Consider the following 14,136-nt stretch of genomic DNA (forward strand, 5'->3'; position numbering starts at 1 on the left):
TATGGTATATAAATGTGATGGAATACTACTATGCTATAAGAAATGGTGGAAGAGATGGTTTCAGAGAAACCTAGGAAGAACATTATGAACTGATACAGAGTGAAGTGAAAAGAACCAAGAGAACAAATCATACAATGGCAATTATATAGTAAAGACAATCAACTCTGAAAGAATTAGGGACTTTGATCAGTGTTAACAACTAACTACAATTCCAGTAAGCTAATGATAAAAGATGCTGCCAAACTCATGATAAGTAAGATACTGAGAGTTAAGAATCAGACATTTTTTTTTTGGGATGTGGTCAATGTCGAAATTTGTTTTGCTTAACTATATGTGTTTATAACAGAGGTAATGTTTTTCTTGTGTTCTCAATTGGGGAAGGGAGGAAGTGGAGTGGGAGGGAGAGAAGAAAATTTTTTGCTGACTGAAAAACATAAAATATAATTTAAAATGAAAAAACTGTATTGACAAGTCAAGGAAAGAGGAAATACATTGTCCTTATGTATTAAGCAATTAGGAACAGAAGTAAATGAACTTTTGATATTTAATAATCATGCCTTGAAAGCAAACATTTATTATGTAACCCAGAACAGACCAGCACCAGACCATCCATTCTAGCAATTCAGCACACTGTAAGTACCAGTACCTCCCTTCTCTCTCTGGATTATCTCACTCACATCAAACTCCCCTCACAGTCACTCTTAAAGGGCCCTAAGAAAGTGTTACCATTTTTTTAAAGCAAAAAGTATACCAACATCACAACTGTTTTGGTGACAAGCAATTCCCTTAAGCCAGAGAAGAGCTCCTCAGGTTGGCTCTCTGGTCAATGCAGAAAAGCCCAGCCAAGTCTTCATTAAATAGGATTCTGTTTCAATAAATCAGTTTCTAGCAAAATAAAGCCTGTTCTGCAAAAGCACAGCTCAAAGAAAAACAGGTGCAAAGCTGTTCTTTTCCCTTATGTTTTCCCTCTCAAATTTTAAAGGGTAGTAGAGGATAACCAGGCATAACTGAGAGTTTTACCTTTTCTCAGACTGTTGAAAGTCAAGAGCATAAACTCAGGACCAAGATTCAGCTTCCCTCCAATCAGAACTACACCTGAAGAACTCTCTTAGCTAGTCAAGCTTTTCTGTCAATCAATGAGTAAATCAATTCTACTCTACTAACTAGCACATTTCCAGCAAAACAGCTGGAGAGTCTTTTTAGAAGCAGCTTCTCTTGTAGGTGCCTGAGTTTTCCGTCCCCAGCTTCTTGTGGCTCCATTTGTAATCAATGCAGCTCTCTTGATTCACATGGTAACTCAATCTCTCACTTCTCCATTTGCCAATCTGTCCTTCTCTGGCTCCCTACTGCCCAAAGCCTCAAATAAGTGCCTCCTAACAGTCAGTGACTAATATTTATCACCTTATGAGGCAGAACTCAAGCAGTTTCTTTGTCAGACAGGAACATAACAGTCTACAAATCTTCCCATAATCAAGTCAAGTCACCAAGCATTTACTAAGCACTGAGGATACAAAAAAAAGGCTAAAACAGTCTCTATTCTCAAGGAGCTCACATTCTGATTCAAGAGACAACATGAAAACAACTATGTACAAACAAGATATGTGGAATATAAATTGACGATGATCTCAGAAGAAAGAGATTAAGAAGAAAGACTTCTTGTAGACAGTGAGATTTTAGCTAAGATTTGAAGGAAACTAGAGAGTAGGATAAAGAAAAGGAGAGTTGTAGATGTGGGGATAGCAAAGTGGAAATGCCCAGTTGGAAGAAGGGAGTTTTCTGTGTGAAGAACAGAAAAGAGGCTAGTGTCACTGAACCATGGGGTACGTGACTGGGAGCAAAGTATAAAGATACTGGAAAGGTAGGCAGGAGCCACGTTATGAAAAGCAAAAGGATTTTGTTTGATCCTAGAGATAACAGGGATGGCCAAATATAAAGTGATGAAAGCCTATTCCAGGGTGGGGGCAGTGTCAGATGAGAGATGCAGGAATATACAAAAAATGTTGTAAAGGTAGTATCAGCTAGATAGGTTAAGGAGCTGAAGATGGCACCTAGGTTGCAGGCCTGGACGACAGGAAGAATGTTGGTGCCTTCAAACAGTAACAGAGAAATTAGGTAGAAGGGAGGATTCAGAATGAAAGATGAGTTCAGTTTTGGATGCACTGAGTTTAACATTTCTACAATGGTGGTGTCAAACATAGAAGCCACATATTGAGTTAGAAAACCACAAATTAACATCCCCTATGTAGTATGGGATTTTTATTTATTTTGTTAAGCATTTCACAACTGCATTCCAATCTGGTTCAGGCTGAACTTAGGAGTTTTGCAGGCTACTTGCAGCCCATGGGTGGTAAGTTTGAAACCTTGGGTCTATAAGATATCAAATTTAAGCATCCCATTGGCAATTAGAGACGTAAGACTAGATCAGGAAGGTGGTTAGGGCTGGATAAATATGTCTAAGAATTACCTGCATAGAGACTATAGCTAAATCCATGGAGCTGATGACATTATCAAGTGAAACAGTATGGAGAGAGGAGACAGGAGAGAACCTTTGGGGACAACCACAATTATTAGCTCAATGAAGCTCCAGCAACGAGCTCAATGAAGATCCAGCAAAGGTGCTGGAGGAGTAGTCATATAGGTAGGAGGAGGACCAAGACAGTAGTACAGAAGAACTTAGAGAAAAGAGAGTATTGAGGAGAAAAGATGATTGTCAAAGGCTTCAGAGTGGTCAAGAAGGAGAAGGAATGAGAAAAGACCATTAGAATCGACAATTAAGAGATCATTAGTAACTTTGGAAAGAATAGTTTTGGCTGAATAATGAGGTCAGAAGCCACTCTGTAAAGAGTTAGGAAGAGAATGAAAGGAAAAGAAATGAAGTCCCTGTTGTAGATGGAGTTCTCAAGTGTAGCCACAAAAGAAAAGAGAGATAAAAGATATCTAGCAATGATGGACAAATAAAATGAGTGTGTTTTGAGGATACAAGGGACATGAGCATGTCTGTAGGTAGCAATAAGAAAGTAGCCCATAGGGGCAGATAGGTGGTGCAATGGATAGAGCACCAGCCCTGGATTTAGGAGGACCTGAGTTCAAATCTGGCCTCAGACACATAACACTTACTAGCTGTGTGACCCTGGGCAAGTCACTTAACCCCACTGCCTAGCCAAAAATTAAAAAAAAGGAAAAAAAAGCAGCCCATAAATGAGGAGAGATTCCAGACTGGTAGGAGTGTAGGGACGATACAGGGGGCAATCTACTGGAGAGAATGGGAATCACTTGCACATATCAACAGTTCTGCCTTTGCAAGAAGGCCTATCTCTTCATGAGGTAATAGGAATAGAGGAAATAGTGGTAGAAAGCACCTGAACATTGCGAGATGAGGTGGAGAGAAGAAGAGCTCTCAAAGAATGGCCTAAATCTTTTTAGTGAAATAGGAAACCAAGAAGGGATTGGGGAGAAGGAGGCCCATACGTGGGAGGCTTGAAAAGGAACAGAAAGTTTTGGAAAAGCTGCAATAGTGAGCACAATTGTGGATTGATTAAGAAGGTGTGAAAAGAATGCCTTGTCACACTAAAGGTCTAGTTAGGATTATGTAGCACAAATTTGTAGTGTTTATGATGTTAACCTTAACAACAATATAGAGACATGAGGTTTCTATCTAATCTACAAGTCTTTGGTCTCTGTCTTTCCTTCTTACTTAATAATGCTGTCCCATTGCTATCACAGGATCATGAAATAATTGGATCATAGGTTTATGGCTGGGAGTAAGCTGAGGTCACATAACTGGTATGTATATGAGGTAGAATTTTGATACAGGTCTTCCTGCATGTAACTCTAGTACCCTAACCACCACATCTTCCCTACCCTAACTTTTTTCCCATCCTTGCTTTGAAGTCATCAAACATCAGATTGTACATTCATTTGACTTGAAGGGTCTCATCAATGTTCTCTGAAGAATTTTACCATTTTCTTACAACTTCAACCTCAGCAATCAATATTGGTAAATGAGTTGCTATTATTCTCATGACATCTTTTTGAAAATACTTAACTTTAGTACTATAATACATGATGTGTTATATGTATATCCCATAATGTAGTTTTTCATTGCCTTTGGATTTATAATGAAATGACTACACTAAGTCCTTTCTTTGCATCTCTAAGAATTTCCTATGAGTCATCCTGCCCCTACGTAGCTGAAGTTTCCTTCCTTCCTTCTTCTAGTTTAGTTTATAATAAAGATGTCAAACTGGATAAGATTTAGCTTTTTCAGCCATATATCTTATCTACTCATTGGTCAAAGAACCTGACATTTAGAGTAGCAACAATCAAAATGAAATTCATTGATGGTCTAAAAACTGTGTGATTCATAGTACCCTCTACCAAGTCTCTCACTATTGCTGCAGAAGCAAAAGGTGGTTACAAAGGCTGAGGGCTACTTTGTATTTTTCCTTGCTTCTTTGGTTGCCATGCCCAAACAAAATTCATTGCCAAGTGGCCAGTTCACTTAGAAGAACAGTCAAGGTGGTCTTCAAAAAACAGACTCAGTCTATTACCCAGGGAATATTCAAAATCTATACTACATGGTAGAAACTACTGCATAATTTGTGTACTGTTATCTTCCAGAACATGAAAAGAATACTTAATTTTCAACACACACACACACAGACACACACTCACTCACTTTCTCTCTCTCTCTCTCTCTCTCTCTTCTCTCTCTCTCTCTCTCTCTCTCTCTCTCTCTCTCTCTCTCTCTCTCTCCTTCCAGGATGCAAAAGGATCTTAACAGGCTAGACCTCGGATTCAATCTGGAGACCATGATTTTTCTTTTCTTTTCTTTTTTTTTATATTTTGACAACTACTTTTTAATAAACTGGTTTCCTCAGTAACCCATTTAAAAACATTATTCTGAGAAGGGTTCCAGAGGTTCCACCTAACTGCCAAAGGGGCCCATGACACTAAAGATTAAGAACCCCTGGACTAAAGTATTAGGATTAATCTAATAAGATAAAGTTCAAGGGGCATGGAAAATCTTACAGTTGCCAAAAAAAAAAATTTCACAAGGGCAAGATGGAGAGACATGGCTAAACAGCACTTATTCTATAAAAGATATGGAGCTTTTAGTGTACTACAAATTCAGTAAGAGTCAGCAACGTAGTATGGCAGTCAAAAAAAGCTAATGGAATAGTGGGCTTCATTATGAGAGATATAGTTTTTAGGAATAACAAGGGGATAGACTTGTCACATTCTTCCATCAACAAATATCATCTGGAGTACTGTGTTCAGTTCTGGGTATCACATGTATATATTAAAGATAATATTTGTAAAATGCTTCACAATGGCACTTAATAAATGCTTATTCCCTCTCTCTCATCTCTAGAGGACAGACAACCAGGATGAAAGGGCCTTGAGTCCATGTCATATGAGGATGCCATAAAGGAACTAAGAACATTCAAGACGAAAAGAAAACTCAAGGGAGAATGTGGCAACTATCTTCAAGCACTTGAAGGGCTGTCATACAGAAAAGGAATTACACTTGTTTCATCTGTCCCATAGCGCAGAGCCAGAAGTAATGGGTGAAAATTTCAGAGGCCAATTTAAATTGTCAGGAAAAATTTACTAAAAATCAGATCTGCCCAAAAGTGGAATAGGCTACCTAAAGAGGTATGTTTGTAATTCAGAGAGACTGAATGACCACTTGGTGGCTATACTATAGTGTAGTTTTCTTTCATGCATGGGTTGGACTAGATGGCCACTTCCAATTCTCAAATTCTGTTATGCTTCCAGTGAATTATAATCCTAATTTCCTTCAAAAATAAATGTATGACAAAATATAAACTGTACAAGTCAGAAAGAAAAAAACAGTATATAAACAAAACGGATGAAAAATTTGAGGTAGTACTTTTATAGGCAGCAAGAAGTCTAAGATTTTCCTTTTATGTTTCAAACAGCATTCTACATATGTAAACATTGAAAATCTCTTTTTTGTACAAATTCAAAGTAAAAAGTAGTTTTAAAAACATAAATAATAAAAAAAAAATCAATATTCAAAAAACTTTTTTCCATGAAGACAAATTTTTTTTTCTTTTCAAAGAACTCAAAGAACACCAAGTATTTACCATGAGTAAGATACTTCAACCAATTTTTAGGAACACTTATGATTCAAAATAATACCCTAATAATACTAAATAAGAAGAAAACCTAAGTATGAAAACTATTTTATGATGAAACAAATTATATTTCTCTACAAAACATAAATAATATGGAAGAGAATCTTAAGTTATACTGATTATGCCAATAAAAAAATAGTTACCTTTTTATGCAGAGCATGAAATTCACTGTACCTTTTTTCTACAAAATGTTTCCGTCCACTCATTAGCACTTCTATCTTAAAGACCTAAGAAAAAAATTAAAGATATTACTTTCATCAATTCAATGCATTTAATTGTCTCATCTTCTAAGTTTGGGATCATGATATATTTCATCTTTTAAATTACAATAGCTGATCCCTCAAAACCCAGAACACTCAGGAGACACTGGAGTAATAGCATTGATTAATGAGTACTATAACCAAATCTTTATTAGCAAGTATTTTTACCCAAGACATATAAAAGCAATGAAAGTTTGTATATACTGAAAGAAGCAGATATATACATATATATATGCATGCATATATATATATATATATATATATATATATTATTTGTTAATGTTTCCTTAAAATTAATGTTTTCAGTAGGTATCATTGAAATAAAAATAGTAAGACACTGTTTGGTAAACAATCTCACATATAAGTGAGTTCTAATGTGTATTTCAGTGACAAAGTACTACATCTTATGCAAAATAATAACAGAAACAGTAGTAGATTTGGGGTTAATTTCTTCCTAACCTGCATATTCATATAGTCTCAGCTGGGCTTATTCTCTTGCTTTCAACACAGGAAAAAAAAAACTGTAGTTAAGGTTCATTTTCCCTGCATGATACGAATGACAGCTTGTGCTTCTACTTCCAAAAGGTTGAAAGGCCAAATGAAAAGGCTCTCTGGATGCACTAATTAGTAACCACTAACATGACATTTTCTGGATTCTTAGGTCACCGGGTCAGGACCAAGGACAGGGGAAGAGAAATACTGTGAAACGTTCATGAAAATACTTTTTTTTTTAAATAAAAAAGCTCACTAAGGCTAAAAGGAAAGGTATTTTACTAATCTAAAGACTTTGATATGACTGTTCTCTTCTTCTGAGTAAGTTTCTGGGACACTAAATTAAATTAATATTAGTCAATTACTTGTGACTTCTAGATTAAAAAAAATAACAATTTCAATTTGTATGAAAGTTATAAGAAGATCGAAGGTATTCTTTTTTTAATCCATTAAAATATACCCCATTTGGGTAAGGCGTACAAGATCAATATTAGTTTTCTTTTTAAAAATCTTTGTACTTGGTTTATGTTTTACTCTAGAATAAGAAAATTAAGTCATCACTAAAAGAAATCTCCACATCAGAAGTAGCAAATTGTTTTCAAATTCAGCTGTACTGTGCCTTAAGCTCTTAGAAAAGCATTTGTAAATTTTTTTAACCAATTAAAACTTTCAACTATTCAATTTAAGCTTCTTCAAAAACAATTTACATGTACAAATCAAACTCTCTTTCCATATATGTATATATCCACTTCAAGGAAAAATATTATCATTAATTCACAAACAAGCATGTCTTTTTCAAAAGCTGTTCCAGAAATCAAATGAGGAAAATGCAGTGAGGAATATAAGAATACAAGATTAGTTAACAGGATATAAGGTTTGATTTGGTTTTGCTTTCAAACTATTAGAACCCAGACTTATTAAGACAAACTAGCAGCATTATAAAAAAGTAGGCATAATTTGTTCTGGGCTACATGAAATAAACAAAATTTAGGTATGTGTCCAGTTACTAGTAGATTCACCATTAGAATTACCATACACCTTAATTACCAAGTTTGTTAGGAAACTTCCAAAGGAGGGGGTAGAAAAAGATTGAAGAATCAATAAAGCTCCAACCTCTGTGTTACTTCTAAAAGTAACTTTTGTTTATTAAAGGCTAGGGATGAAATACTTTTGACAGGGTTTGCCATGAAATGTCTTCACTGTTACAAACCAAGCATTCCATCTCTCTGAAAGACTTGGTTTAGAAAATTAATTAATTTGTAGTTAGTGTCTAGTAACTAGTGGCATCATCACCAAATGCAAGAGTTGTTATGGAGATAGAAATGGCAAGGTTAGGAAACTAAATGGATATTTTTGGAGAGATTTAGCAAAGAGTTTAACTAATTCCAAGACTATGAATTTGGGAGACTAGAAGAATGGTAGTGCTTCACAGAAACAGGAAATTCAATACAAAGAAGGGTTTGGGAGGAAAAGATATTTTTTTAACATTGTCTCCAGAAGATTCAGTTTGAAATGTCCAACAAGGCAACTGGTCATTTGGAGCTGGAAGTCAGGAGAGACTTAAATTGTATCTATAGCTCTGTGAGTAATCTGCAAAGAAATGACTGAAAGTATAAATAGAGAAAAGGTGTCAGGACAGAGCTTTCCCTAAGGCATTATACGGATGATGATCTAACAAAGGAGACTGAGGACTAGCCAAAAATGTAGGAGGATACACAAGACAAAGCCATGTTATGAAAACCTAAAAATAAGAGTATCTAGGTCTTTGATAAGAAAGAGTGGTCATCAGTGTATGCAGAAGTCAAAGATGAGAATTGAGAAAGGAATAACATATAAATAGAATAAAACATAAACAGCAAATTAAACTCGAAATAAGTAGAAAGCAAATACAAGGTAATTTGGGGAGGTGAAAGAGTGAAGGATGATAGATGGCACTTGAACTGAGCTTTGAAGGAAGCTAAGAGTGTTAAAGGACTTTTACAATGGCATAGAGATGGAAAATGTAATATTACATAAGAGCAACAGCAAGTGACAACAAGTCATTTTGTTGCACCATAAAATATATAAGGGCAAGCCAGACCTAGACTCTGAAGGGCTTTAAAAGTCAAACAATGGAGTTTGTATTTGAAACTAGAGGCAACATGGGGTTTCTGAGCCTGGAGTGACATGGTAAAAACCTATATTTATGGATATCATTTTGACATTTATGAGTAAGACGGATTGGAAAGGGTAGAAATTTAAGACAAGTAGAACAATTAGGGGGCTATTTCAATACATAAGGAAGAAGTAATGAGGACCTCAATCCTGCCTAATTCTATAGTGTGTTTAATTTCTTTCTACCTCTATATGCACTACCTCTGGTGTGCCTCTCTTCCCACTTATAAAGGAGAAATTAAGTGGGTAGGTAGATTCAGGATTTAATCTCAAGAAAAGGAAATGCCTATTTTGGAGGATGAGTCAGGAAGGATGTAATAAAAGGAAAGAGCGAGCAAGAATATGTGTTTGGAGAGTGAGCTAGGAGAGTAAAAAAAAAAGAAGTGGTGAAATTGAAGCACTTAGCTTCAAATATGGATCACTAATGTTAAGTATACTCCTCTCTCACCACACTCTTCTTTGGCAAGAACACGGTAAGGTCAAAGAGAGCAAACTGTATAAGAAATAGGATTAAGGGAAATAATTAATGATCGATCATAACTATGAGTGTAAATGGGATCAACTCACCCATAAAACAAAGAAGTTTTAAGAATAAATTAGAAAACAATTCGATGATATGTTTTGTACATTTTTTTATAATAAAGACACTTAAAACAGAATGAATCAAAAAGTTAAAATAAGGGGTTGGAGTAAAATCTATTATGCTTTTATTTAGGTCAACTCAAAGAAGCATGTTAGCAATCATGATCTTGAACAAGGCAGGAGTTTTTTCTTTTGAACAGAAGAGGTAAACAGGGAAACTATATTTTGCTTAAAGTCACCACAGATAACGACTTACTATCAATATTTAATGCTAAATACTTAAAGGAAAATTAAAAAATAAATTGATAGTATAATTATATTTCAGATCTCAATGTACTTTTCTCAGACCTAGACAAATCTAAGGAAAAGATAAACAAGAAAGAAGTTAAAGTTCCAAATAGAATTTTAGAAAACTTAGATATGATAGACCTCTGATAATTACTCAGTTGGAATATAAAGGAAATGTAGCTATATCTTAGAACTGCATGATACCTCTACAAAAATTCACCATGTATTAAAGTATAAAAATCTCAAAAACAAGTATAGAAAAGCAGAGGTGGTTTTTTCTAAATCTTAGAATGATCATAACACAATAAAAATTATGTCTAATAAAAGATCTTTGAAGAAAAGATTAAAATAATTACAGGCTAAATAATTTCATCCAAAAGAATATGTGGGCCAAAGAACAAATCATAGAAACAACAGAAAATTTAATTAAAGAAAATTATAATAATGAGATAAGATACAGAACTTTTAGAATTCAGCTTATAATTGGTTGGGCTTCAATCAGGCAGATCTCTTAATAGTTTAGGTCTGAAAGTGGAATGAAATGAGCCATTAATAATCCACCTAACAGTTTTTTTAAAAAAGAGGTTTACTTATCCATAGCAGTGAGAAGATATTCATGGCTGGGGGAAAAAAAGGTTCATCTAGAAAAAAGCACTGTTTCAGCTGAGCATAGCTTTCCAGTGTTGGTTGTATCCCTAGTCCCCATCTGTTCATATCCTGATTGTATATGTACCTAGGTGACCAGGAAGCTACATTCCCCACTGAATTAAAGAAATGTCAAAGACAGTTTCAAAACCTTTCAAGAAAAAACTAGCCTAATATGTATGGGAGGGGGTTGGAGAGAAAGAAGGAAAACAGAGAGGAGCTCCTGCCACTACAAAGAGAAAATGCACTGAGAGGATCTATATCTCTAAACACTTTAATCAAGTACTAAGAGGAAAAAAAAGAGTCAACAAATAGGGTTTGCAACTAAAATATAGAAACAAAAACCCATCAACCAGTCTCTCCAACTTATGATCAGCTTAGAAATTTTGAAGATCAAGAAGAAAATGAACAAATTAAAAAGAAAACACACTAAATTAACAAATAAAACTAGAAGTTAATTTTAAAGAAAAAAACAAAATCAATGAAACATTAGCTAGCCTAATTTTAAAAGAAACGCAATTATTTTGCGCACCTAAAGCCAACAAAACTGACATTTAAATGAAACAGATTAAAATCACATAAACATAAAAACACAGTTAACAGAAGAAAGAGAATTCAAATAATCCAATCACAGAAAAACCAACTGAGCAAGCCATAATGAATCCTCCCCCAAAGGTGAATTCTATCAAACATTCAGAGAATAATTAATTATAATATTGAATAAACTGTTTACAAAAGTAGGAAAAGAAGAAATCCTACCAAATGCTTTGCATGATACAAATGAGGTCCTGATATCTAAATCAGGGAGAGACAAAGCAGACAAAGAAAACTAGAGGCCAATGTTTCTAATAAATATTGACACAAAGATTTTAAATAAAATATTAGCAAACTTCTTTCATTTGCAATTATACCCAATGGGCTATAAAACAGTGTGTACCCTTTGACCTAGCAATACCACTACTAGGTCTGTATTCCAAAGAGATCAAAAAAAGAAGAAAAAGAAAAAAGACTTCTAGGTACAAAAATATTTATAGCTGCCCTTTTTCTGGTGGCAAAGAATTGAGGGGATGCACATCAAGTGGGGAATGGCTGAACAAGTTATGGTATACGATTGTAATGGAATACTACTGTGCTATAAGAAATGATGAGTAGGATGCTTTCAGAAAAACCTGGAAAGATTCACATGAATTTATGCAAAGTGAAGTGAGCAAAACCAGAACACTGTACATATTAACAGTAACATCATATGAGGACCAACTGTGAATGACTTAGCTATTCTCAGCAAAACAATGATCCAAGACAATTCCAAAGGACTTAGATGAAAAATGTTATCCACCTCCAGAGAAAGAACTGATGGAGTCTGAATGCAGATTGAAGTACACTTTTCTTAAAACTTTTTTTTATTTCTCTTGGGTTTTTTGTTGTTTTTTTTGTTTTCGTCTGTGTTTTCCTTCACAACATGACTAATATAGAAATCATTATGTAAACAGAATAATCTTCCACTTAAATCCCAACCAAAGTCACACTTTCTACTGGAAGCCTAACTCCTCAATTTCAGTGCTTTCTCTCTTTTAACCATTTACTATTTGTCCTGTACATTGCTTGCTTTGCGCATATCTATATATGTATGTATATGCATATATTTGTTTATGTGTTGTCTTCCCCATTAGACTATAAGTTCTTTGAGGGCATAAACTATCATTTTCCTTTTTTTTGTATCCCCAGTGCTTAGTACAATATGTGGCACATAGCAGGAGCTTAATAAATATTTCTTGATTGATTGAAATTCTACTCCAGAACTTTATTTTGAAACGATGACCCAGGTTAATGACAGAAGAACACATGCTGACTGTCCTACATTAAAAAATGTACCCCTAGAATACAGACCCAGTGACTGACTACAGGACAATTGCAAGAACTGAAATGTAAAGACTAGACTGGGTAAGTTCAGACAGACTCATTAACAGATTAGCTAAAAAATGATGAAAATTTTGACTACAATAATTTAAGAAGACCATCTACTAAAGTATTATAGAAAAGTACCTCCCCCTTCAAGTGAAGCAAGTAAATTTCTAGTTCAACAAGTATTTATTAACTGCCTACTAGGTGCAAGACACTGAGAATACAAAGATAAAAATGAAACTATCTTGGCCCTCAAGAAACCTATGTGGATGAGAGGGAAGGGGATAGATACAATGTATATACAGTAAGCATGATAAAAGTTACTGAAGCAAAGAAAAAATCAGTTGTGATCATGTCCCTCCTGTACTCAATAAATTTCAGTGGGTCAAATATAATAAACTTGTTTAGTACTTTAATTTCTTCACACCTGACTTCAACCTTCTAATGCCCTTACATATTACTCCCATTCTTATAATCGATGGTGCAACAATAGCTACCCTACTTGCAGTTCCTCCCACAAGGTACTCAATCTACTGGCTGTCCTTTGTTACTGGAATGCTCTCCCTCCTCACCTCTACCTCTTAGAATCCCTGGTTTGCTTTAAAATTCAGGTTAAGCACATTGCCAGGCATTTTATAGATGCATGCCAACTGACTGGTTAAAATAGCATTCTGCTTTTAAATTATTCAGCTCTCTTATTACACTAACTTTGAGTTCTCAACAACTTGAAATATGAGAGCACTGACAGGTGTTTCTCCTTTTGTGCGCAATAAAAGTATTATGAATTACACTTTCTTATATTCATAAAAAAACAATATTTTTGTTACTCATTTGTTATCATATGTCCATGAAAATGATTAGCTGAGATTACCCAGAATTACATGTCTTAACCATGGTGGATTTGATTCCTTTCCTAAGTGTATTTGAGAGATGAGACTCTTCTTTACCCTTTCTAATATTTAATTCTACAGGGAAAAAAAAAACCACCCAAACATAGTGTCCCAACTCCAACAAGGGAAGTGACATTCATAAGTATTTAGGGAATGGTGCCTATTTGTTGTAGAAAGTCCAGTTTGGACAGCTTCTCTTTTCTGGCCTGAGTAGTACTGAGCACTCATAGGAAAAGGCCCTCTCAACCTGTGTAGAAGAAAGGAACTTCCCTCACTAGCATAAAACCCTATTAGAGAATTTTAAGGCATACTAAACTGTTGTCCTATTTCAAGAATAGAGACTCCAGTGATGTGTAATGGACTCCTAAGTTTCTTTAATGGATTACCATCTATCTATTGGTCCCTTACCATGAGTGTTCCCAAGGGTTCTGTTTTCCTATGTCTATGTTCCCTCATTTTTTTTAAGGCAGTTGGGGTTAAGTGACTTGCCCAGGGTCACACAGCTAGTAACATGTTCCCTCATTCTTTTGAAGATTTCATCAGTTCCCATGGGCTCAAGTATAATCTCTATTCAAATTACTTCCAAATCTACATAACCAGTCCCCATGGTTCTCCTGAAATCCAGCCACACATTATTAAATGGTTCCTAGATATCTCTTGAATTTCAAATTCAAGAAGTTTAAAAGTGATCTCATACCTTCAAACTTCCAATGTTTCTCCTAAAGGTACTGCCATCTAACCCAGACTGAAACCAAGTTC

At 35.0% G+C, this 14,136-nt stretch overlaps 1 protein-coding gene across 3 annotated transcripts in view; it reads right to left on the reverse strand.

Annotated features, from left to right (window-relative positions):
• Nucleotides 1-14,136, reverse strand: part of SNX24 (sorting nexin 24) — a 238,668-nt gene that overhangs the window by 98,507 nt on the left and 126,025 nt on the right. For all 3 annotated transcript variants that reach the window (XR_002328804.2, XM_021009526.2, XM_078152966.1), the window contains one exon: nt 6,308-6,391. Coding sequence is in view for 2 of the 3 variants with exons in the window: in XM_021009526.2 (XP_020865185.1) it covers nt 6,308-6,391 (84 nt within the window). In the remaining variant the exon portion in view is untranslated. The remainder of the gene's footprint in view (nt 1-6,307; nt 6,392-14,136) is intronic.

Source organism: Phascolarctos cinereus, unplaced genomic scaffold, assembly GCF_003287225.1.
Source record: "Phascolarctos cinereus isolate Bilbo 61053 unplaced genomic scaffold, phaCin_HiC Scaffold_4;HRSCAF=312, whole genome shotgun sequence".
Classification (NCBI taxonomy): Eukaryota; Metazoa; Chordata; class Mammalia; order Diprotodontia; family Phascolarctidae; genus Phascolarctos; species Phascolarctos cinereus.